Source organism: Podarcis liolepis (assembly GCF_965112155.1).
Source record: "Podarcis liolepis genome assembly, chromosome: 8".
Taxonomy (NCBI): domain Eukaryota; kingdom Metazoa; phylum Chordata; class Lepidosauria; order Squamata; family Lacertidae; genus Podarcis; species Podarcis liolepis.
Window position 1 is genome coordinate 28,344,598 of NC_139560.1, and position 27,068 is coordinate 28,371,665.

The following is a 27,068-nucleotide window of genomic DNA, read 5'->3' on the forward strand; positions in this document are numbered from 1 at the left end:
TGCAAAGTACCTGAGCTGAACATATTGCAACACTTCTTTATCACGCCAGCGTTTATGACCAGATGACAGGGTTGAAGGACTGGGAACGCGCCACAGACTTATGAGGTACCTTTCCTCTTCAGATTGAATTAGTAATTTCCTCTTTGGTACAAACCATAATTTACCATTATATGGTTTATGCATAACCTCCAGACCAGGTTTGTAAGCCAGGATCAGACCATGGTTTGTGATTCTAGTTTGGAGATTCAACTTCATTTACAAGATAAATAGGTACCGCTCCGGCGGGAAGGTAAACGACATTTCCATGTGCTGCTCTGGTTCGCCAGAAGCAGCTTAGTCATGCTGGCCACCAGTGGCGTAGCGTGGGTTCTCAGCACCCGGGGCAAGGCAAGTAATTTGCGCCCCCTAACCCGTGGATTTGCGCCCCCTAACCCTAACCCCCAGATGTTGCGCCCGGTGCAGCCGGCCCCCCCTGCACCCCCCACGCTACGCCACTGCTGGCCACATGACCCGGAAGCTGTACACCGGCTCCCTTGGCCAATAAAGTGAGATGAGCGCCGCAACCCCAGAGTCGGTCACGACTGGACCTAATGGTCATGGGTCCCTTTACCTTTACTTTGGGGACCTGTTGGGGACAACTCTTAAGAGAACCAAAGTACAATATTCTGTTACTTCACATGGTTTTTATATGGCTCCCCATGTTCAGAAATGTAGGGTTGCCATACATCCGTGTAAATCCGGACGTATGGCAGCTGATGTAGGCAGCGTCGCTTTTGCCAATTTCCCTCGGCAATAACTCAAAAACATCCCATTTCTTTGCTCAACAACTTGCCCCTCCCCTCAATGAAAAAGGTTAACAACTTTTCTGTCCAGATTTTCATTGTTTTAAAGATGGCAACCCTAAGAAATGTAATGTCAGAGTCAGCCCAGAGGCTCCCCACCTACACTGCATAAATAGTAGCACGTCACTGTAAACCATTATGAAATTCTGCAGAGTCAAGATACATCAATTTATAGTACCTGTCTGAACTGTGATTTGCTTAGTCTGACAAATCTGTGTTCCAGCAGTTAATGGAAGCAGCTGAAACCATGATCTCAGTAGGATCAGCCAAAAGAGTAATTATACAAATCATGTGAACAAAAAAAGGGGGAGGAAGAGGGGGGAGATTTCTAATGAGATTATGTAGCAGATAATATATGGAATTTAGCTGGCTTTTTTATTTTTAAAAATTGCTTTTATCAGCTAACACAGCTACGTATTGAAACACATGCTGTGGCACAATCAGATAATCAAACTGTGCACCACTCATGGCAAAGAAATGGATAATAAGCATTTTTAAACAACTAATTAATCAAAAGAATTTGATAAAGTCGTTGCTTTTCTTTCCCAATGCAGTTTATCCATCTAATTCATTCCAGTATCCACTGGTTAATTAAAAAGGTTTTGTAATTTAGTTTCTTTAATAGCTTAAATAGATAATGGATAAAACAGTCCACATGAATAAATATTTAGCGGGATCCTCCCTTAATCGTATGAAAATGATGCACCGCATTTGCACATACCCCCCCCACACACACACACTCCAAAAGGGCAAAGCTAAATGGCACAGCACTAAAAATGACAGGCCTGCGTCCAATTTCCCCTCTCGCCTCCGGAATATTTGCTTCCTGAAATGAACGGCATGGTGTAATCACATTGCGTGTTTCCCTGTCACAACCCCACATGAACAACCCTCGCACCCCATGAAAATGCATTGTGCTATGACAGCATGTCACATATCTCAGGAGCTAAATGTTACAGGAACATGAAGAGAGACAGGATGCCTGCATGGTCACATATTTGCCGGCAAACCCTTATTTATTTATTTATTTATTTATTTACTTATTTATTTATTTCATTTTCTATCCCATCCTTCCTCACAAATGAGCCCAGTGCAGCAAAACAAAAAGTCGGCAAAACAGTAAGGGAAAAACTAAAAACATTTCAACACAGTCAAATATCCCATAGCTAATAATTTCAAGTTTGCCAGGAACAGTATCTTTCAGCCATCAAATTGCCTGGGTGAACAGGGTTTTATTTTAATTTCTCCTGGATGTTAATTCAGAGGGTGATGGGTGCGTCTCACCAGAGAGAGCATTCCACAAATGGGCAATGGACACCAAGAAGGCTCTATCATTGGTCAGCACAGCACCAATCCACCAGTAACACTACCACCAGGACCTCCCCTACTGATCAATTATGTTCATGTGTCTAGTTACACACACACCCATTCTCAGGTATTATTGATCTGAGCTGGGCCAGGCTAGATTTTTCCTATTTTCCAAACTATAAAAACCCAGATCATGAAGATGATTGTTGGAGTTTAAAGTGAAATGACACTCACCATGGTCTGCTGGAAATTTCCTCCATTTTAAGTGAGCAGCCAGCTGAAATATAAATACCGTAGGCCAGTGTCGATAACACGGACAGGCATGGATTAATTCTTCTTTGGCAAGCTTTTCACGCTTTGCTACTTCCTGAAAGACAGTTTCATGCTTAGAAGTAGCGATGAAATGTATACTATATATGTGTGTGTGTGTTTTAAAAAGGAAAGAAACAAATAAAGAGCAGGGAAAGGAAAGTTGCAGAAATGGAATAAGGTACTAAGAAATACGTAGCTCATGAATAGTAGAGATTTTAGCACAATACAGCCAGTACACTTTGAACCTAATTTATTAACAAATTGGAAACAAATTGGAATGAATGGAAGATAGATTCGTTCAATATGAACACTGAATGGCTGTAACATTATATTCAGAAATATCAATTCCATGTCTGATAACCTAAATGTTAACAGAGCTCCTGGACTGTGTATTGACATGATGGCAATCCATGTTTATTTTTACCATAGTCCTGTACTCAATAATTTAATACACAAGTGCAGGAATACACCATTAGATTAATATTTTAACTTTTTTTAAAAAAAGCTTTGCACAAACTTTCCCTTCTTGTCACTCATACCAACTATCTATCAAGGACTTCCCACTGGTCGCCCAAAGCAAGGATGAGGAACCCATAGCCCTCCAGATGTTCTTGGACTCCAGCTCTCAGAAGCCCCAGCCAACATGGCCAGGGGTCAGGGATGGTAGGAGTTCAGCAACATCTGGGGGGCCATGGGTTCCCCACCCGATACATACATTTCAATGCAAATTTGCCTAGATCTTGCACATTGCTCCACATGCCAGTGGGTGCATATTCTTCGAAGGTACGACTGCAGGCCACATGTTGGCTATCTATGAACCAGTCAACATTCCAGCAAACCATTAGAATGATCAATTGGATAACTTACACTCACCACTAAAGGATGCAAGTAGATTTATTTGATTCTTTGTCTGCATCTCAGGAATTTCTGTACCCCCCCCCCACATTGTATTTTTTTCTTATTCTATTTTTTTTTAAAGAAAATGTTTAGGTTGAGGTTGTTTTTTTTTTTAAAAAAAGAACACATTCAATTGTTTTTCTAAAATGCACTGTGTCTGTAGCATAAATTAGACTCAAAGTCAATCCTGCCGGTGTCCACAAAGCGGTACTGATTGTTTGAAGTGTAAGCTGCTGCTTAGCAAAATCAAAAGCATCTGAGTTGTGAATCAACAAGAAGAACCCTTCAAGGAGATGTGGTTCCAATCTGAGATTAACAGGATTTGGTTCCTGCTCACGCAATACACACATCAAGTATACTTAAGAGAGCATTTAGCTATTGGGCATTATAGAGTTTAACACTTCAGTCTTGTAACTTTTTAAAAAGGATTTTTAGTATATGGGGCTAAACAAAGACCTAGTAAAGCGTACTATTGGTCTGACCAATATTAACAAACTGTGGTCCTCCATAAAACCTAGGGAGTGGGGTCAGAGGCAGAGCTAGCTGTTCTGGCAACCAGAGCAGTGCACATGTTGTACACCCAGGGGTGGGGCTAGCTGCCCATGGGGGCACCGCCCGTGGCGAGCGTCCCAGGGGGTGGGGCAGCAATGTCACACACCCCCAGAGATGACACCCGGGGTGAGGTGCACCCACCACACACCCCTTCCTCCACCAGTGAGTAGAGTCCACCAAGCCATTATTTAAGTGGAAGCCAGCACCCTCCCCTCTACTCCCCCAACACCTTCTCATATTTGCTCGGGGAGATAGGGAGAGCTTTCAGAACAGTGTGCAGGTGAAGGAGATTGTTTATCTGCAAACAGAAACACTTGCGCTCATGGAACAATTGACTTAGCACAGCTACAGAGCTACAGTTCCCTGAGTTCCCTGGGAAGAGGGATTGATTGTTTCAAAACAAACCCACTGTGGGCTCTAGACTAAAACCCATTGAACTCAATGAGGCTCACTTATGTGTAGGTGACAATTTGCTTGTTGTCCTCTTGCTCCTTCCCACAGCTTCCCCCCATTTATGTCATGTAAGCCTACAGGCAGGGCTCATGTCATTTTTCAATTTTTAGGCACTTTAAGTTGGCAATTACAATGAGCTCAAAGCAATGTTTTGAAGATCAGAACTTTGATGTAGCCTGCATAACATAGGAGTCCCCAATCCTTTGGGAGAAGCTCAGTGGTAGAGCATCTGCTGTGCATGAAGAAGGTCCCAGGTTCAGTCCTGGCATCTCCAGGTGGGGCTGGGATTCTCCCCTGTCTGAAACCCTGGAGAGCTACTACCAGTCGATGAGTAGACAATACTGAGGTACATGGGCCAATGGTCTCACTTGGTATCAGGCAGCTGCCTGTCCTCCTGTCCTGACACCCCATTAGGCACAAATTCAGCCCACCAATTTCGCTACCTGCCCGGGACTGAAAAAATTAAGAGAGCCTGTCAAGTGCCTAACAGGCCAGCAAATGGCTGCTGGAGTGTCCATCTTGCTAGGTTTTAATCAAGCTTTTATCCAGAGATGTAGCTTCAAAGCAACTTCCTACTGCAACTCATTGAAACAAGACAAGTAGCTTATAGAAGGCAGCAGCTTCTACACATAGACACACAATATGGTTTTTTTTAAAAAGCATGGCCATTTTTTTGTTCTTGCCAGGTGCACTTAAGATTTTTTAAAAGATTGCTTACCTCTTTTACTCTTAAGTAATCTGTTGATGAGATTTTAAGAAAGTCGCAGTTTTCTTCCGTAACAACTGTGAGCACATTGTGCTGCATCTTTGGCGGGAGAGGTTCCAAAGTCCCAAAGCAACTTCCTATACCAAACTTCAAAAACATTTTTAAGAGAAGAAAAGAAGTGGAGTAAATTCTAGCACCCCTTTGTGTTTCTTTTAATTGGGTAAATCATACAACATAAAATATTACCAGTGCATTTTCCTTCATGTTGCTTTATATTACAAGCAAAATAAAATTATACACTCCCTGAAAATTCAGTTTATAATAATGTCTAGGGATGACAGGTATATTTTGCACAAAACACAGAATGGCATTATTACTTGGCTTAGAGATGTGAAGATAATGAAGCAGAAAATGGAATATGTTTTATGATCATTCATCTATCACACCTACCGATACCATTATGAGCATTATTTGCTACAATATCTTTTTGCATCTTTCATCGTATAAACAAACCTGAGAATATTTATATTGAAGCCTGACATAGACATTCATTCATTTATTAAATGTATTAAATATAAATTAAATTCATATATCCCACCCTTCTTCCCCAAAGAGTGCCCAAGTGGCTAACAACCTAAAATCCGATAAGATCATATCCAAAAGCAATAATTAAAAATGACAGTTTAAAAATGTATCAAGCCTGAATGTTCCTGTCCCCTTCCAAAGGTCAGGCCAAATGAAAGCACCTTTTCCATCTGAACTATGCTAGGGAAGGGAATTGCCTGATCTTCCCTAGGAGAGAGTCCCATAGACACACTGCTTCTGTGGAGAAAGCTTCACTGACATTTTGCCCCACCCCACCCCTTGTCATCTGTGGCAGTACTACTCAGCAGTGGACAGTGCAGCACTCACCTGAGTTATGTTCGAATAAGTTGCTGCAGTATACTGGGATAGAAATGAGGAGTGGCAAGGTTGCTTTGGTGCAAATGGCCTAACAGAACCAACCTGGTGTTTCTGCTGCTGCATTTGCACCACACTGACCCTGCCAACATTGAAACCAACACTTGCCAGAGGGCTTTTTTAAAAAGTTCTTTCGATTGGACTCTAGCACTGTATTGAATTGAAGGAATGATACTTAGGACACAAAAATCATTTGCAGAATCCCCACTTCCGGATCAGGTAGACAACAGAGAGGGAGTTACTATAGAATACCTAAAGCAGAAGTGGATAACAAGTGGAGCTTCAGATGTTGTTAAGCTACAACTTCCATCACTCTCAGCCAGCATGGCCAACAGCAAGGGATAGTGGAATATGTATTTCAACAACATCTGGATAGGCCACAGGTTAGCCACTCTCAACTTAAAAGATTAAATGATAGTTAAGAGTCTACTGAAAACAGTAAGGAAAGGAATTGGTTTGTTATCTAAAAAGGGCTCAGTTAAGTATCCTTCCATATCTAAGATGACCTTTATCAACCCACTATTAAGTACCTTTCAGCATTTTCATTACAGAAGTCTGCATTTTGAAGGATTAAGTTGTTTGGAAGACTGCTGCAGGCTGAGACACAGTATACAAGCCATCTTGGCCCAGTGGCGTAGCGTGGGGGGTGCAGGGGGGGCCGGCCGCACCGGGCGCAACATCTGGGGGTTAGGGTTAGGGGGTGCAAATCCACGGGTTAGGGGGCGCAAATTACTTGCCTTGCCCCGGGTGCTGACAACCCACGCTACACCACTGTCTTGGCCTAAGCCTCCACCCTGCCTTTTTTTAATCAAACAAAATCCACTCTTTTATGTGGTAGTGAACAGCATGACAAAGCAAAACTTGAGAGCATGAGAGTGCATTTTGGTCTTTTTCCTTAAACATTTCTAGGAAGTAGAAATTACTGAAACATTGCTAATTATGAAAAATCTGCTTATACTCAGACAGGAAAGCCGAGGCAAATGCCAGGAAACTCATCTCTCTCTCTCTCTCTGTGTGTGTGTGTGTGTGTGTGTGTTGCTTCCTCTGCTTATCTAGGATAATTTTATCTCAACATGCTCTGTCAGTCTCATATGGCTGCATAAAATTGTTGCCCAGAAAAAGACTCATTTAGACAATTAAATGCAGTATACTTTGGAGGGATTGGATAACTAATATTATACTTTGCCTACAGTAACAAAAACTTCAGCAAAAGCTGTCACCGAGAAACACATTAAAAATGGGATTTTCTTTCTGTTCTTAGAAAACAGCTCTGGCGCACCTCTGGCAATCTGTAAGAAAGATCCAATTTAGACAGAAAGAATAAAAGGAGAATTAATCTTTTCTCCTTGTCATTCTTGCCCAAGGTCAGCTATCTTATTTTGGTGAGCTAGCTGGAAGAATTCTCAAAGACCCTCTTTTTGTGTGCCATTTGCTCCTGGATCCCTGAGGCATTTGAAATTTGTTCATTGTTTGTTTGGATGAGACCCTGCATGAGACACAATAGCTTTAAATGCTTGAAAGGTAAGCCTGGTGGCATCTATTCCAGCTGGCTGATGTAAGCTTATTGTCTGTGATTGTAAGTGACAACACCAACCACACAAAAATCAAACAACTTCCTCTAACCTCTTCATGCCAATCAGAGCAATTCACCTCACAAAAGAAGACAGGAGAGAGGCTCACAGCTTTCTACATTATACCAGATGACTAAAAAAAAATGTCTTGTGCAAAAACAACAACAACAACCCTCAGTTTCCTGTATGGCTTTCATGCTCTCCTCAATTGTTTTTAAAGAGATTGATCAGGAACCTGCAGCCCTCCAGATATTGGTAGACTCTGACTTCCACCACCCTCAGCCAATAACCAGGGATGATGGGAGTTGCAATTCCACCAGGAATGCTGCTAGGGCCATAGCACTGCATGACCCCAAATGTAAGTACAGTACTACAGTGGCTGTCAGCTCCTTCAGCTAACCTTCTCTTCTTCTTTTTTACCTATTAGAGAAAATCTGATTCAGAGGGTTGGGGAGAAACTCAGAACAGGTTTGAGGAGTACACAAGGGGAGGAGTGGGAAAATTTTTCCATTATGTAAGCATGACTGCTTGCATGGATAGAATATTCCTTAGCGCTGCATTGGGTACAAACCCAAGACCTGCAGTTCTCATATTTTACCAGAGTCACACATGTGTACGAGAGCTGAAACATACATTTTTAAAAATCCACTAGTAAACTACAAAGTCATTTTAGACTTTTTAACATGTTCTGCATTTATTTACCATTTCTGGACAATTGTGCCAGAAAAGTGTGAGTGTCAAACTGGCTTTCTCAGTTGCCACTGCTTTCACTTGCTTACTGGCAATGCCCCGTTATAACTCACCAACGTTTCGGATGTTGATTGAGGTACTTTCGCTGAACCACCACTCTCAGCAGTAGCTGAAACAAAATCGCCTGCAATTGTCCTTTTGTAATACTTTGTCAGTGGTCGAAAGGAGCCTCTGAGTACTGTGTAGAACTCTTGGCTTGCATCCACTAGAATAGATTTTTTTTTTAAAAAAAATAAGAATTTCTCAGGTTAGTATAGAAAAGCAGACAAACTGGCATACCCACAACATGATACAAACACAACTCATCACATTTGCAGTTTAGCAAACGTACTTAAACATTTTTGTACAACTCATCTTCCTGCTGCCAAAAGTAGAACATAAATGTGCATCATTTGGGGACGCCGCCATCTAAATCAGTGGTGGGGAACCTTTTTCAACCCAAGAGCTACGCTTCCCCATGGGCAACCTTTCGGAGGCTGCATGCCAGTGCTGGGTGTAGCCAGAGACAAAAGAGGGAGGAGCAATAGCCATTGTGCTTATGTTTGTACAGTCAGAGATTTACACACAAACACTCTCTCTCTCATCCTCCATCCAGCTAAATATCAAGGATTCGGTCTTGCCAGGCAAAATCAGATGGGGGGCATAAAACAAAGTTGATAAGCAGTGTGGTTGGAGAGGATGGCACTGCCTGGAAAGAGCCCTGAGTGCTAGACAGCCTGAGGGCCACATTCAGCCTAGGGCCTGAGATTCCCAACTCCTGATCTAAATTAAGGATATATATGACCCACAGTCATAGTTAAAGCTCCGTATAGGTCCGTATAAGGTCCGGATAGTTAAAGCTATGGTTTTCCCATTAGTGATGTATGGAAGTGACAGCTGGACCATAAAGAAGGCTGATCGCCAAAGAATTGATGCTTTTGAATTATGGTGCTGGAGGAGACTCTTGAGAGTCCCATGGACTGCAAGAAGATCAAACCTCTCCATTCTGAAGGAAATCAGCCCTGAGTGCTCACTGGAAGGGCAAATCCTGAAGCTGAGGCTCCAATACTTTGGCCACCTCATGAGAAGAGAAGACTCCCTGGAAAAGACACTGATGTTGGGAAAGATGGAGGGCACAAGGAGAAGGGGACGACAGAGGACGAGATGGTTGGATAGTGTTCTCGAAGATACCAGCATGAGTTTGAACAAACTGTGGGAGGCAGTGGAAGACAGGAGTGCCTGGCGTGCTCTGGTCCATGGGGTCACGAAGAGTCGGACACGACTAAATGACTAAACAACAAGAGTTTGGGATTTTGGATTTGATATCCCGCCTTTCACTCCCCTTCAGGAGTCTCAAAGTGGCTAACATTCTCCTTTCACTTCCTCCCCCACAACAAACACTCTGTGAGGTGAGTGGGGCTGAGAGACTTCAAAGAAGTGTGACTGGCCCAAGGTCACCCAGCAGCTGTATGTGGAAGAGCGGAGACGCGAACCCAGTTCCCCAGATTAAGAGACTACCACTCTTAACCACTACACCACACTGGCTTTCATGATCCACAGTATGGAAAGGTCTAACCTAAACTGACACATCATGTGACCCAAGCTGACTGTAGTCTACTTGCCATAGTCTACTTGCCTGCCAGATTCTCAGGGCTTCCTGTCTGGGCTGTTAGGCTACAATACATGATTGGTAGGTTGTGTTTGGCCTGGAGGGCCACAAGTTGGGTGGGCTTGGGCAAATCCCTTGCTCATTCATGTGCAAATGTGAAGGTATATTGGCCTCAATTCAGCACCCAAACACTGTGTGTCCTTTTCAACCCAACTACTCCTCATACTGAGCTTCAAGTTCCACTTGAATCTTAAAACCATAGATTGTCAGGTGTGAATGATTAAATGGAAAAGACATGAAGTCCTCAAGGCTGTATTGGGATGTCATGTATATGGGGCTCAGAATCTCCATCTACTTGCCTCGTGTCTTTCTAGGTTCATAGAGTCATATCTATGTTTGAACTCTCCCTGTTTACCACGGACAGCTCCTTTTTTAAAATTTACCTCTTTCAGCTGACTCTATGTCCTTCTTTTGCCCCTCCCACTTTTTGTCCTCTAAGGTAGCCCTGTTAAAATCCTGTTGCTGTGAGCCACTAGAGTTGACATTATTCTGGGTTCAGCTCTGCCTCCAGGGTTTCCTAGAAATTAGACTTTTCAGTGGCAGGTGAATCCATCTTGTCTCTAGTATGCATACATTTAAATGCATACACATGTATACTAAGGCATCATGCAGCACACAATCTGGTCCATTATGCACCAGTGAGGTTCACTGTGAAGTATTAATAGCAGCTCAGAGTACACTTGTGTTTTTCTAAGCCATCTTTAAACAAACATGTCCCTTGATTTAAAAAAACAGTGCAGGATAGGCTATTGCAAAACAGATAAATGGTTTTTAGGATCGTGTGCATGTTTGCATGAAATTTTAAACTACTAATATTAATTATTGATTATATTAGACCCCATTTACACTATACATGTAAACAGTATTGTACCACTTTAAATAGGTCATCACTTACTCCAGAGAATCCTGGGAAGTATAGCTTATTAATGAGGGAGGAATTCCTCTAAGGGAGGAATTCAGTGGATGCATTTCTGCTTGCCAGGCAAAACAATCTCCCCTCTTCCCCTCTCATAATGTTGTGGGGGTTCTCCTGACCCCCAGAGCTAATTTTGGGGATGTGGGGAGGAGAGCCCCATTGAGACTTGCTGCACTGGCTCCCGCTAGCACAACTCTTCAGCTGAATCAGGCCCTGGGAGTTGTTAGAAGACCTCTAATCTCATTACAGTGGTACCTCGGGTTAAGAACTTAATTCGTTCCAGAGGTCCGTTCTTTACCTAAAACTGTTCTTAACCTGAAGCACCACTTTAGCTAATGGGGCCTCCTGCTGCCACCGCGCCGCCGGAGCCCGATTTCTGTTCTTATCCTGAAGCAAAGTTCTTAACCTGAAGCACTATTTCTGGGTTAGCGGAGTCTGTAACCTGAAGCGTATGTAACCTGAAGCGTATGTAACCCGAGGTACCACTGTACAAAGCTACAGTTCCCAGAATTCCTTAGGTAAAGGGATTTATTGTTAAGCCACTGTGAGAATTGCAGTAGTGGTGGGGAATCATGAGTCTCTGAGTAACTCTCAGCACCCTTAAAAAATGTCAGTTCCCAGGTTTCTCTGGGGAAATTTGTGACTGTTTAAAGTGTCATGGTACTGCTTCAATTGTATAGTAGATGGACTCTTAATTTCCTTAAAATCCTGCATAAAATAAAAGTCAAACACATTATATATTTGTATTTTAGAGAGGTTTGGAGAAAATAAAACTGAGAGTCAGTGAAATACAAAAAAAAAAATGGTATGATGGTTTAGCATATAGTTTGACTATAGTTTCTTACAAGAAAATGGAACATGTTTGAAGTAAATTACTCCCCATGCTTTCTCCCCTTTGAAGACAGCTTGTTAAAATTGCATTAGTGCAAGTTGCAGGAGGTGTCCTTCTTCAGAGATCAACTTCCTTTAGTCCCAAAGTCAGTAAAAATGAAATCTTTTCAAGAAGGGGAGGCAAATATATCTTGACGCTAATATGTGTGCATTTAAAAGCACACCTGTGAACACTGCTGTACCAAGTAGTCTGCCATTTCACATTTGTAAGGTTCATTTGAATGGCTGATAACAGACTGTATGACAATTCTGTTTTTTCTATAATGTCTTTAATATAAAGAATAAACCTCTCTTGAGCAATGGAGAACTGCAGAGTTAAGTAAATATACTGTAGCACAGCTTCCATGAAGCAATGTGTAATAGGGGGAGAGGAAGGGTGTGAAAAGCATTTTCCTGATTTCCATCTGTGAAATGAGATCTGGTTTAGAGCCAGTTTTGAACTCCCTGTCATGACATTAAGGTGTCTTTGGTTTAATGTATGCAAGACCTTCTTTCTGCCAATTGCAAAACAAATCAGAAAACTATTGCTCTTGACATTTCAAAAAGATATCAAATTAGGGAGAGGACCCTTATTACACAACATCATTACAACAACACAGCCCCAATTTTTCATGCGTTTTGGCTTTCCTGAAGCTGTGCCTGTACAACGTACTTGGGAGATTAAAGACTTGTCTGGCGTGTATTATTTTTATCAAGTCAGTTTTACTTAGTCAAAAATCAATTTTGTGTTTATTTTTAGCTTGCCGAATCAGATGAGATTGAAAATATTGCTTAACCAGGTTCAAAGAACTGGAAAAGATTGCACATTGATGCAAAGCAGCTTTTTCTTTAAAGGCACGATGTGACAGACTGAGCCATTAAGATTAGCTTTTATCTCATGCACACATTGGCGCTCAGCAATTTTAGACCTCTTTCTGCATTGCCATACTGTGTTTTTAACTGAAAGTATATTAAATCAACAGAGCACCTAATCCAACAGAACAGGACTGTCCCAGTGGCCAAGATACCAAAGGAGATTTGGATGGAGTAATTTTGTTTTCCCAAACTTACACCCGTGCAAGCAAGATGCCAGTATTCATCACTATCAAATCAGGCACAAGCTTTGACCTTAAAATTGTCCTTTTTATTATCTCAGCTTAATTTATGCTAATATAGTCTTTGCCTGCTTAGCTTACAATTCAGTCTATTAATAACATGTCCTTCAGTTGCTATATTCCCTTTAGGTGACCTGTTTCTGATAAAGGGAAAGGATCAGCACAATCTTAGCCATTACGAATCAACATTTTTTGGTGGATTCAAACTGAAATGATACTAGTGGAAGCATTGCTGTGTAATCCTTGCTGAATGATAAACACCTGAACTTAACAAGGATGGTGTACAAGACTCCAGTGACACTGTAGGAGACCACAGAGGACAGGTGAAAAATTCTGAATGACCTTGATAGGCTGGAGGAGGATTATAAATGAGCTGGGAGTACTGGCATTAAATTGAAGAAGCCTGAATAGTTGCACAATGTGAATAAATTTAAGCACATAAATGCAAAAGTGGACATAGTTGGCTGAATTTAAACCTGACTTTAGACTCCACCTACATGGTGCCTGTTCGGTGGGAAAGGGAAGGAACTTCTTGGTGCCTACTTGTCATGGTACTGCCAGAGAATGCCAGGGAAGAGCAGGAATTGGCGATGGAGGAAAGAGAGGAAAGCCAGGAGGCGGGAAGGCCCTCAGATGCTGAAGCAGAGCCCCAGCACCGCACAGGAAGTTCTGGCACCGATAGTGGCACCGTCTGCCAAGGAGAGGAGAGAGTTAAAGAGGAGGGGGGAGAGGCATCACATGAAACTTCCCCGCTTTTTCTGTTGGAGAAGAAGCTGGCGTAGGCCACTCCCAGAATCTGAACTGGAGGATTCAGATGCATGATTGTAATGCGCTGCTTGTACATATGTAAAATAAAGAACTGTCTATATCTCTGAGTGAGCAGAGGTACTTATTGCAAAGAGCATTCACAAGCCATCACACTACTTAAGACTTTAAAAAAATTCTAGCAGGCATTTTAATCAAAGTTTGATTTTATAGTTCTAACTGATTTTAACTTTATAAAAGTATTATAGCTTTGTAAACGGCTTAGAGATAATTGCAGATAAGCAATATATAAATTGTTTAAATGAGTAAATTACAAAGCTGCTTTCACTGGTCTCCCTTCCCTCCTGCTCCTCCTGCCTCTGACCATTCATGTGCCTCCTCCTCTGGACCCAGTGAGCACCACCTCCAAGAGAGAGACAAAATGTATATGAGCTTCTTTTCCTTGCTGACTTCGTTGCAGCGGGCAGATGAACAGGCAACAATAGAAAGAGGAGGAGGAGGAGGAGGAGGAAGGCCACAAAGGTGGGGGGGGGACAGCAGTGGGACAAGAAGGTGCCGAATGAATCCTGATACAGCTATCCCTGCCCATATATTTCAGCTTCTAAAGTCAAGGCCATCCTTCACCATCTTCCTTTATCTACAGAAGCAAAACGTAATAGTTCTGATAATAACAAAGGGCCCCTCAGGAATGCTGTGTGAGTGCCCCAGATCTTTTGCAGGAGCAAACAGTATTGAAATTTGAATCCTGTATGACTGCCCCAACAGCACAAATCAACATGAACGCACAGTGGAAAGCATTTCTGGAGGGGGCCCAAAATCTGAAAGATGAGCTTTATAATAGGACTCAAAATCAACAGTGGCATATCACGTGATGATACCTCAGTGAGGAGGAATGTTTTTGTCGTGGATTTTGCCATGCCATCAGTGCACCTGGTGCCTTACAGAGTTCCATAAGAAACATGTAGGTTCCTGCCTCCCATGAGCTTACAAGATCAAATGGATAGAAAAAAAGCAAGAAAGGGAGAAAAGGACAGACTAAGGGCAGGAAGGAGGGAGGAATCGGGGCAAATGCCTATACTCACATACAGTTGGAAATGAGGGTTAAGGGCATATATTAAAGGCCACATAGAAAAGGAATGTTTTGGAGTGGAATCTGAAGGAAGGGAGAAAGGTGGTTAATTTATATGAAAGAAAAGGTTTTAATAATGGGAGAGGGAGAGATTACCTCATAAGTAAAAGAAAATTACAGAATCTAATCACAAAGGAATATATATGATATCTGAACTTTCCTTTAAGCTGTTTTTCACATGTGTAAGCAGTTTTTTACATGCATGCTTCTCATAGAATAATGACAGTTCTCTTCAGATTTGGGGGAGGAGGGCGGACTTAAAGACTGCTGCAGACATTTAAGTCAATGTTACAAGAGAACATTAGACTAAAGGAACCTGGCATATCTAGAAGTCTGAAGTGAAAGTCAGGGGCTCTTCCTATAATTGCTGTTCACAGGAAAAGAGCTCTGAAATCACAATACCAAAAACTTACTGATACAAATAAAATGTACATCCAGCTCAACTTTCAAAGGACCAAGCTGTTTGAATAGAAGACTTTTAAAAGATTTACAGTAAGTGGCTGTGTTTATCCTACCTGTGCTTCCTTTCAACCAGTATTCCCTTGTGACAGTTTTACTAAGCTGCTTCAGCTCTGCATCAGAAAGTTGATCACTAATGCCAGTAATTATTTTCATTGTCTTGTGTACGATCTCATGTTCTTCTGAAGACCTTCGAATAGGGCTGCAAAAACAGAGTTACATGGAAGAGAGAATATCACCAGTTTTGCATATGTTGCCATCCATCAGTTGCCTAGAAGGGAGAATTTCATCAGGTACAGATGTCTGAACTTGTGAACTTTTAAAAAGGCTGTGAGAAGCCCAAGGTGGTGTGCTGGGGGGTAGGGTATAGGTGCTGTGATTCACAAATTCATTTGGATTAACCTATTCAGGTATGCTATGAGGTAGGGATGGGGTGGGTGGGGATATAAATAATGTAGTAGTAGTAGTAGTAGTAGTAGTAATAATAATAATAATAATAATAACAACAACAACAACAACAACTTAGCTCACATTTAAAGGTGAACCTACAAAATTCATACTAGTTGAAGCAACATACAAAATGAAAATCAGTCATCTTTTGATATTCAGACTTCTCTGAATTTCACACTGCAGTTGTCCAACCAAGCAATGTGTAAAAATTAACATCCACTAGGGTAACTTGTGCATGAAAATGCATATATTAGTGAAAACAGCACAAAAACATTACTTTGCATGGACAGGCGGAGTCCCCAGATCCCGAGCGGTCCCCCTGTCATGTGGAATAACGATTCAAGACAACGTGCTATGGGCCACAACTTTACTAAATTTAAAGTGTGGGTATACCTTGGCTCAGGCATTGGGTGTTCTCCCTCCCCAGTCCCCAGCCGGGCACCTAGGGAGCTTCAGGGTTATCCAGTGTGGGGGGGGGGGATGGGCCGGCTCTGGAGAACATATGTACAAGCAGAGATAGCCGCCCCCGTTACGCCGCTGCCGCTGCCAGGGAGAGCAATGACGACCTTTCGGCGTACGGTCAAAGCCTCCCTTCAGAAACCCCTTTAACGGGGAAGCCTGGTATCGCCGCCGCAAAGAGGAAGATGGACTAAAGAATTCCGCCCAAGGCCTGATACCGCCAAAGTTGTGACGTTTTGCTACGGGAAAGGCGAAACCTGCCAATGCAGGGAAATTCCTTTCCGGCCCTTTAACAGCGACCTTAACGTAGCAGCGCCCGCATACCTGTGAAGAAAAGTTAACCTGCAAAACCTGTGAAGGAAAGTTAACCTGCAAAATAAGACATTAACTGAGGGTGGGTAGGGTGGGAGAAGCTCTGGAGCCAAGTGAGGATTGCCAGGTAAGATCCTCCCTCTATTGTGTGGGCAGGTAATCCCTCCCCTACCTGGCCTGGTCTCCTTGGCAACGCTTCCCCCAGGTGGGACTGGACAACTGACTGAGGTAGGCGGAGACCTCCAGGTATCCCACCTGAGGGAAGGCAAAGCCAAGCCTATGCTGATGGAGCCGCTCCAGATCCAGGGGCTGTGCGCGTCCACGCAAAGGGCGCCCCCCATTTTAAGCGGGGAGTGGTCATTGCAAAAATGTTACATTGTGCAAAACTGCATACAAAAATGTGCATATTGGGAGAAATTTGCACTTAAATCTGATTAATTTCATAAAATCTATATGCTGCTTTATTGTGAAAATAAATTAATCTCAAAGCGGTTTACAAAAAGAATAAAACAATAGCATTATCAATAAAAAACAGTTAAAACAACTATTTAAAGCATCTTTAAAAATCGTAATATATGTTAAAAACCAGATTAAAATACATGTCAACTTTCTACATGTTCTAAGTTTCTAGTTATTGTCACAGGAACTTAGAAATAAATCATAAACCAATGTGGAAATGTGGAACTTAAGATAAGAAAAATGAGAAATGAAGAGAACCCAAAATGGACAGATTTGTCCATTCCTCCTAGAATGGGAGTTCAGACAAATTCTGGGCTGAGGCGGAAAGTAAGTATGACAACAGATTTCACTCCACCCCTGCTATGCTCTGCAGTGCTGTTACTGCTTTCTGAGAAGCACAGCTGCTGCCACGGTCAAGCACAGCCTTATACCTCATCATCCCTGCCCCTTCTCAGAGTTATAGTACACAAAGAGGCTGCCACAGTGGCCCAGTGATTTATTCCATTAAGCAGACCAGCCAATCTATTAATGAACTGGTTTTAACTGTAATGATATACTGTCATAGTGATGGGGGGGGGCGGTCTAACCACATGGATTAAGCCTGGAAGATCACAAAGAAACTGTGGCTGCAGGAAGGAAAAAATTAAAGCATGGAAGCAGGGGGTTGGGGCAGTTAGGTGCCTTGAAAGCTGCTACTGAAAGGCCAGAGAGGGCAAGATAGGAATGGGACAGAGGCAGTGGAAGCAAATGGTGCATGGCCCCACCAATTTCAGTCTGTCCGCAGCCGGCCCCCACCTGGCTCCACCTACGACTGGTTTCAGACCTACCAGTTTCATCAGCCACCACCACTGAATACGGATAAATAACCCAGTCACTGATAGCAAACTGCTTCCTGATCACAGACCCTACAGAAGGGGTATTTGGTGGCTGGAAGAGTGTTATGCACCACTCACTCCCTTTCCAGCCCCAGCCCTTGCTTTAAAAGGACTCTCCCCAAAGTTGCTGTTAGAGAGAGAGGGAAAGAGAGCACTCACTGCCAAGGCTTGTTTTGTCTGACAAAAAGTCACACAAATTACAAATCGCAAATAAATTGTTCCAAAGAGACAGTGTGTTTTACAATTTCAATATGTGTACTGGAGGCAACTTACTGCAGAGGCAGCATTCCTCTAAATAAGGTAAAAGGCAAAAGGGAGACAGTAAAGGACTCCTGGACAGTTAAGTCCAGTCAAAGGTGACTATGGGGTTGCGGCACTCATCTCACTATCAGGTCGAGGGTTTGTCCACAGACAGCTTTCCGGGCCATGTGACCAGCATGACTAAACCACTTCTAGTGTAATGGAACACTGTGACAGAAGCCAGAGCACACGGAAACACCATTTACCTTCCCACCACAGTGGTACCTATTTATCTAGTTGTGCTTTCAAACTGCTAGATTGGCAGGAGCTGGGAGAGAGCAATGGGAGCTCACCCCATCACGGGGATTTGAATTGCCAACCTTCTGAGCGGCAAGCCCAAGAAGCTCATTGGTTTAGATGTCTACATGCTAGTTGCTGGGAGACACAATAGGGAGAGCTGTTGCCCTGGGGTCCTGTTTGTGGGATTCCCATTGGCAGCTGGTGGGATGTTGTGAGAGCAAGATTGGTAGACCATTGCCCTGATCCAGCAAGATCTTCTGGTGTTCATAGACACAGCAGGACTGTTTGGAAGCAATGCCACCACCCCATTCAGACTTTAATTTATTTAGTCCATTTTTATCCCTCTTGCAATGCTTTCTTGGCACATTTAATGCCAATGCCCACTGCCCACCTACTGCCTCACCCCTGTCAAGGTTTCCATGGGTGTCCTGGCTGAAGAGTTTTCAGAGGGTAGAACCAACTTTTCAGCAGAATTCTGCCAGCTCAGCTAACAGAGGCAGCTCGAAGCAGAATAACTGCAGTAATACCAAAATGGGCAAGAGGTAAGATGTAGCAATTTAATGCTCCAAATTATAGTATTTAGGGCTCTACACTGGACATTTCCCAAGGAATTCGGAGGAACAGCTTGTACTGTTCCCAGCTGCCAATAAGGCAACTTTTGCCGTCCTTAATGATAAGCCCTTGAAACACCGCAGTGCTTTTCAATTATAGGATGTGTACCCTGAGTGTGATGTCCATCCCTGGAGTCTCTGAAGGCCATAGGCTAAACTGCTGCTCACTGACTATAGACTGAAAGGCTGTGAAATGGCAAGAAATGGAATTGCTTATAGGGAAGTTCAACTATGCAGCACTTCAAAGACCAGGCAGCAGCCTTAGAGGATCTAGCTTGAGACAAACCAACACCAGAATCAAGTGAGCTATAATAATATGCTTCCCTTATGCTCTTGGAACAGACCATCTGCAATACATATTTCTGGAAGGAGTATATCAGTAAATACTGGAGGATGAAATACGGAATCTATGCCCTCTGCCCTCTGCTCAGCATAGTGAAAATATCCCCCACCCCACCCGATGGCAAGACATCGCAACAAATTACAAGAGACAGCTGGCTACTTCATTGCTGTTGTTTTTAATATTTTTGGAGGCAGAGGGGGACATGATTCTTTGTGTTGTTGTTTTAAAATTGATGGTTGCAAGACTTTGGAGCTGAAAGGTGGGGGCATAATAATGTTGCAATAAATAAAGCTCTGCATCTGGCTGCAACCTGCTTGAAACACAATTCTGACCTAGATAGCTTTTTGGTTAATACAGTGGGGCATTTCTACTGTTTCTGTATGCATACAGTTTCCTTGTTGACTGCATATACACCATGCATTTAAAGAACATCTGAAGCACGCCCTCCCACCCAAAGAATCCTGAGAACTATTAAGAGTGCTGGGAATTGTAGCTCTGTGAAGGGTTAACTACAGTTCCCAGGAATCTTTGGGGGATGATGCGCTTCAAACGCATGATGTGTATACAGCGAAATTTTGGAAGTGTGACTTACCACTACTGTACTGATACAAGGATGTATTTTTTCCCCTTGACCAATGGGGGCAGCCATCTTCTTTCCAACAATTCCCATCAGAATGACACTACATCACATGTCATCTGCACTGGGCTATTCTCTTCAGCTTTAAGAAGGAGCACAGGTGGTCTGCTTCACAGCTGCTTGAAGTGGCAGCAAATCATATATTTTTTATTGTAAAAGGGTGTAACTTCAACAAGGACCCCTCCAGAGGTTCTAAAAATCCACCATACTTTTGCAATAGATGAACAGTTCCACAAAAACAGGAATATTCAGCCCTGCTCTGCAACTCCCAAAGTCTCAATTTGGTGATGTTTATCAGTACCAGCACTTTGGGTTTTCTGAGAAGTCCTCCCACAAGATATTTTCAATAGGACCATTTCTGGAGTGCGCTACCTGTGAAGGTAGCTCCTCCTGTTTGTTACTTGACCCAGAGTGCTGGTGGATGAGAAACCAAGCAAAACAATGGAGCACCAGTCAATGGCTCAGCTTCTGGTAGGAAATGGCAAGTGAGCAAGCAGTGAATGTTGACCCTTGCTGTTGCCACTTGCCTCCCCATCTAGCAGATCATGTCACCAGTGAAGAAGAGTAGCAGGGAGCTCTGATCTCTTCTGGGTGCTTCTGGGTCATGGGCCCATGTTTGAGGATGCTGGTCTTTAAACTGAACCTCATGTGTGTCCAGTCTAAGGTAGACCCACTAAAACTATTGTACAGTACCTAAGCTAGTTATGCCCATTGATTTCAACAGGTTTGCTCTGAATATGACTAACTTTGGATAACAGACACACTTTCCTCTTTGACAGACAACTGGATGAAGGCAAAAATTGGCCAGGCCAAAGGAGATTTCAAACTAGTTCAGTGAAATTTCTCCAGGCTTTGGGAACCAGGTTTCAAACACAGAAACACTTCCAAATGTTATCTCTTGTGAAATAAAGGGAGGCTGGTATGTGTTATAAATGGAAAAGTGTGCAAATACATGTAATACCCTCTGACACATAGAATCACATAGTCAACAGCACTGGTAGGTCCTAATGAGCATGAAAGTTCATAGTAGAAAACACAAGCATGGCTTGCGCATCCTAAACAATTTCTTAATCCCTTGTGGTCATTTCTACTTTGTGACTCCCCTGTGAGTCCAGAAAAGTCCATTTTTCACCTGCTAGCGTTTAAAAGATTATGTGGGTTAAGCAGAGAAGACAAATGCTTGGCAAAAAAATGCCCATTGTGTTGTTTCATTTGACACCGTGTCATCAGATTGCAAATTTTGCAGGAAAAGCACTTAGTAATGCCTTCCTAGCCTGCTATTTTTTAAAAAACTAAGCAACAATTACAGGTAAGTAATTTTCTCTTCCCTGAAATATAGCAATGCATTTTGCCATCATAACCTTTTGGCATTTTATCTTTTGACTAGGAACCACACTTAGCAGGGCTGTCAACAAAGGAGTGGAACAGCTAACCAGCCATATATAAAATAAGATATGAATAAATGAAGGCACAATTCCACACCATGGTAACAGTAGAGAAAATTGCAGGTCCTAGCATAGTCACACATCACTGTTGAGACAAAGCTTGAGTATATCAAGTTCTTGAAATTCTCTTGCCTCTGTCTAATATTTTATTTATTGGAAATGGTTTAGCCTGGACTATTGCTTTCATGAAGAATTGTGTTAGGGTGAAACCCCCAAAGGAGACTATAATGCTGAAACATTAACACAATATCCTGTAACTAAAAAGGCCTACACTGTAAGGTAGTGGGGAAACACTACAGACAAAGGAATGAGATATGTTTGTCACCTCTTTTTCAGCATTATTTGCAATATGCAAAACACCCTTTTCCAATCAATGTTAGGGATGACACCAATACAGAAGGGATAAGAGCAGAGCTCAAGGACGCTAAATGATGAGGAGTGCAGATAGTATCAAACAGGGAACAGATAGTAATATAACATTAACAAGGCAAGGTTGTTTTTCCTAAATATGACCTTGAATTTTATGCACATAAGTTGCATGCACAGCAACATTTTCATGGTTTGATTTGATTTGATATTTGTTTTCTGCTTTTCCAACAATGATGTTGAACTCAAACTGTCTCACAATAAAAACAGCATTAAAATTAACAAACATTACAATCACTATAATACAAACTCAAAGGGATTGTACCATATCTCTCATGATACAAGTTACATGAACCCAAATCAGGCATTTTCATGGCTAAACAAAATACTTTTGATAAATAAAATTGTATTTGCCTTCCGTTTCAGTATGGGATGTAGGAAATCATTCTTACACATATTAAAGAAAGATTGAAAGCTGTTATACAATAAGGACTTAAAGCTTATTGGATGACTTTGGCCCAGCCACTAATTCAGGGCAAATCTGCCAATTTTATGTTCCCAAACTTGGGTTCTATCCAATGCTAATCCTAATTTCAATAGACCCACTGAATTTAATAAAAATAAAAATACTAATTTAGGTCCATTCATTTCAATGCATTTACCCTCTGAGTAAAACCTAGTTTAATTTTTTTAAGCCCATCTGGAAATTTGTCAGCATTTTAGTTTGCATTTATTCTAGCAGACATATTTTATAAGCATTTTTGCCAATATAACCTACACGTGTTGAAAATATATATTAATAGTTACTAAACTTTTTTATTGTAACAAATGTAATGTATTCAAATAGCTTTGAACAAGGTTTACAAAGCCCAGCACGCATTGTCAGGGCAATATTATGTGATTGCATTTGACTCAAAGTGTTACGACAGGTACTGCTGAAATAGTTGGAGATCTAGTAAAAATCTCACTGCCTAATTTTGCAGTGATAGAATATGAGGTGAGCCATAAAACCATGTTAAACATCTGATCTAAATTGTGTTTGACTAGTATACTTTGGAAACTGTCAACCATTATTCACACATTAGTGGCAGTTCTAACAGTATTAGGCCTGACTCATAAATATGCAGTAATGACATTTTAAGCTTTTCCCCTGGCTGTGGAAAGAGACTCAGGCAGCCCAATCCTATGAATGCTTGCCTGCAAGGATGCTCCAAGGAGAATTAAACCCAAATAAGCATTCATAGGATTGCATGTATAGGATGGCATGTCACCCAATAATATAGACAAGTGGGAGGACCTGCAACAAAATATTACAGTGTAGACAGCTTCTGCTCCAGCCTGCTTTGTATTAATTTCATTCCACCTCATCTTGGTTTTCTCTCCCTTAGATACAGAACAGGCTGAAACCACTAAGCAGGCTCAGTCCCCATGGTGGAATTTAGGAATTTCCCCCAAATATTTTTCTACTTCTGCAAACCCTTAGAGCATGCCGATACCTCCTTCTTGTTTCTCAATAACATGCATAGCCATCATAACTCAGCACCTGACTTTCCTATTGGTCAGTGCCAATTCTGGGGGTGTGTATGAGGTGGGGGCCATCATTCGGTCCAGGCCTCATGCTCAAAAGGGGCTTCAAATGTAGACATGTCTGAATTTTTTAGTGTTTGATATATTTTGCAAGTTATTTTTTATGAACATCAGACCAAAATGTGGCACATACACTATCAGCTAGAAAAGTCTTTGTTAAATTAAAAAACAAAAACAAATTAACATTTATTTGAAGGGGTACCTTTTTCTGTTTTCCTCTGTTGTCATTTGTGATTTTTATTATAGGTAGGGATCTCAAAGGTTGGACATGGCCAAGTCCTCTCTGAACTTCTGAGAGGGCCTGCTATTAGTAAGTATTATTTGCACCTCAGTTTAGGTTCCTCTGAAATGAGGAACTGGTGGGAGCTGAACTCTGCAATCTCTCTACAATCTCTCTCTCTCTCTCTCTCTCTCTCTACTAAATAAATACACCTACAAATCTGATCAGCTTGGATTTATATTCAAGGAAGCAAACTATAAAGGTATGGCTGAATGAATTATGTTACTAATTCAAAATGGGTGGCAGGGCCAATGTAACTAATATTAAGCACAATGCATTTCAGCAGGTTTGGTGGTCCATTGGAAGTTGCTTGGTGCAGATCTGATTCTGAGACCAGGGAAACAAAATATACTGCCATTTTACTGTACTGTCTTCATTCTTCATCAACCTGGTGCCTCTTCCAGATGCTTTGGATTACAACTCCCTTCCAGGCTGGTGAAGCCTGTCTTAATTCAAAGAACAGTCTGCATTGCTATGCAGACATAAGCTTCCACTATATATGGGATTCCTCATTCACTTCAGTGGCAGTAACAGCAGCTTGGTAACTGTACCTGAGACCCAGTGAGCTCAAATAGCCATTGTACTGGGGCTCAGTTTATGTACCAATTTCTGGTGCATATATCAAATATGTACCTCTTGCTAAAGAAACAGTTCACAACCAAGAAGCTAAGCAAATCATTTCCCACTAGCTGACATTTAAATGTTTAGTATGTTTTTAAGCGAGGGTAACGAGAGATTTCTAATCAGGGGGAAAAACTTGCTCTATTAATCTGCAGTTTTATGAGCTAAATTATTACCGCTGCATGCTATTATAATGATTTGGAAATGCCTCGCTGCTGCTGTAAACTGACTACCAAGGCTTCATGTCAGTGAGAAGTTGCAAAGGTACAATTATGATAAGTGTAAATGGAGGCACTAGGACTAATTTACAAAGGTACTCTAGTCATGCTTGTAGCACCCTGTCACATTCGTGACTAGATTTCCATCTGACCTTATGCACAGTAGATTCTAGGTTAACTTTAATGTTTTTGGCATATAAGAAATATTCCTCTTTAAAGTTTTATAACCCTCAGAGCTCGAAATTCTCTCCTCATATGTTTTTAACATCAGTCTTGTGTATAATTTGGAGAATGGTTTCATAAAACCTGGGAAACCCATCTGGCTGTAAACTTTCCCCTGCTGGCTCACCTCTGCTCCTTTTGCTGGCAGAATTTAAATATGAAAAGATGGCTCCAGCTCCAATGTCATTTCAGAACTCCTTCTATCAACTTAGGTTTCCTGTTTTCTCCCCCCAACACAACAAACTTTTTATTGTTTGCTTTGCAAGGCAGCATTAGATAACTAACATCCCAAAGGCAGATGTCTATATATTTTGTGCATCTGTTGGCTGGACTGCTGGGCTCCAGGATTTTCTGAGCTCTTGGTCTCCCCACCCCCAATGGGGTCCCTTAACCTGTAAGGGCAGGATGTACTAACTGAGATTGCTCTTAGTTTGCATCTAATCTCCTTGAATAGACTCTGCTAAAGGGAAATAGCAGCACTGTTAGGGCAGTGGGCCCACTACTTTTCTTTCCGTGCTCTGGCAAATGGAGCAGAAATGGCTTACCCATTGGAATGGAGCCACAACACTAGCTTCTTGGCAGTGGGGTCACTGCCACTTACCAATCCCTCCCTTGTCCAGTAAATGGCAGTGAACCCTCTGCTGAGAAGCTAGCATTGTGCTTCTACCCTACCAGGAAAGCTTCTTTTGCTTTGGAGTCAGCCTCTGTGGCACATTTTCTAGTGTTGTATTTGCACACCATTCTAGAAATCTTAGAATGCCCTGAAAGAACTTCCTTGATGTTTTTTTTCTTTGCTTCAGGTGACAAATAAATAGCCAACCCAATTCTCCTAGTTGTTTTCTATTTTAAATCTGAAGCTAGTGTTTGCTTTGTTTGAGCAGATGAACAGAAGTTACAATATCTTACTGTTTTAGGATATAAGATCATGAAAGCTAAGATTCTCGTGAACAAATGTATTGTTGATCAGAGCTGGTGCAGAGAGCACTGAACAAGCAGGGAAGTCTCTGGTTCAAAAAATGTTTGAAGGCTTCAAATGAGCTGTAAGGAATTCTGTGTTTAATTTATTACATATACCTTTCCATGAAGGGACTGGGAGTAGCATGGTAGCCTCTCACAAATCATATGAAGCAGGTTGGGCAGGAAGATAATATAGAGCCAAATAAATTATCCACAGGCACTTTGGGAGAGTCTGACAACAAGGCAAAGGCTCTGAGGAACTGAAGTCCCATTCTCCAGTAGGATAAGCCTAAAAAATGAGCTAAGCATAAAAAAGCCTTTAAAAGTCCCATTCCCCAGTAGGGTAAGCCTAAAAACCAGCCTAACAAGCTCATATTTTAGAGATCTTTAAAGACAATCATAATTATGAAGCTAGATTGTTAGGGCCTTGGGGGCTATCCAGCATTTTGCACTCACATGATGGCTGTCTGCTTACTAGGCAGAAGTTGTGGCTGGGTGCTCTGTGAAATGAGTTTCTATTTTAGGGATCAAACTCATTCCCATAAGGTGGCTTGCCCAAAGAGAGTGAGAGATGAAGAGAGGTGTGTAGAGAAGCCATTTGAAGCCCTATGATTGTTGCTCCTTTGTTGTTATGTAGAATGAAGGTTTTGAGGCAGGACGGTTTCATACTGAAACAGTTTCCTTGAGGGGAACTTGTGGCCCTCCAGATGGTGTTGTCCTCCAGCATAACCAATGGGGATTCTGGTAATAGAGATGCAATCATAAGGAACATAGAGAGATAGATGTGTTATGGGTGCGCTGATGGTATGGTGACTTGCCTGTCTAGTGTTCAATGAATATGGACATAATGTGCAGTGGGAACAGCCTGATAAGAAAAGCAGAGTAGGAGTGAGTGACTGTGGTATATGTTGACCACAACAGACATTATTGAGGTCCTGAAAGAAAAAATGGAGTTGCTTGATAAGGCAAAGTTCAGAACCTCCAAGGTAGTATTTAAAGAAATGCTACCTGTTGGACCCTGTTCCATACATGCACAGAGTCACCCCGAAATGCAGAGCTGTAGGGTCTCAACATATAGAGGAGATGATGGTTTTGGGAAAGAGGATTAGATAAATAAGACAATGGGCAAGAAAAGCCTATACAAAATCATATATACTTCCATACACATTTCCATTATTTGCAATGAGCTCTGCTTATCTCTAGTGACTAAGGCTGAGGTCTTTTATCCATTTACCTGAAGTAAGTCCTACTGCACTCAAAGGAGCTTACTTCTGAGTATAGGGTTGTGCTGTAAGCATACAGGAAGTTTGCATAGAGAAGCATTTTGGAAATGAATGCAGAAGCCTCTATTCATGTCTATGAAACCTGCACAGGAGGACTTCAGGGTGAATTGTGCCCTCTAAATTTATGCACAACTAAATTAATAGTTCTCT

At 41.9% G+C, this 27,068-nt stretch overlaps 1 protein-coding gene across 1 annotated transcript in view; it reads right to left on the bottom strand.

The window, feature by feature from the left end:
• CNBD1 (cyclic nucleotide binding domain containing 1) overlaps positions 1–27,068 on the bottom strand; it is a 127,220-nt gene that overhangs the window by 42,300 nt on the left and 57,852 nt on the right. Inside the window, exons 5-8 of the mRNA XM_083517348.1 lie at positions 15,310–15,455; positions 8,405–8,556; positions 5,083–5,217; positions 2,385–2,517 (exon numbers count right to left, since the gene is read on the bottom strand). Of these exons, the coding sequence (XP_083373474.1) occupies positions 2,385–2,517; positions 5,083–5,217; positions 8,405–8,556; positions 15,310–15,455 (566 nt within the window). The remainder of the gene's footprint in view (positions 1–2,384; positions 2,518–5,082; positions 5,218–8,404; positions 8,557–15,309; positions 15,456–27,068) is intronic.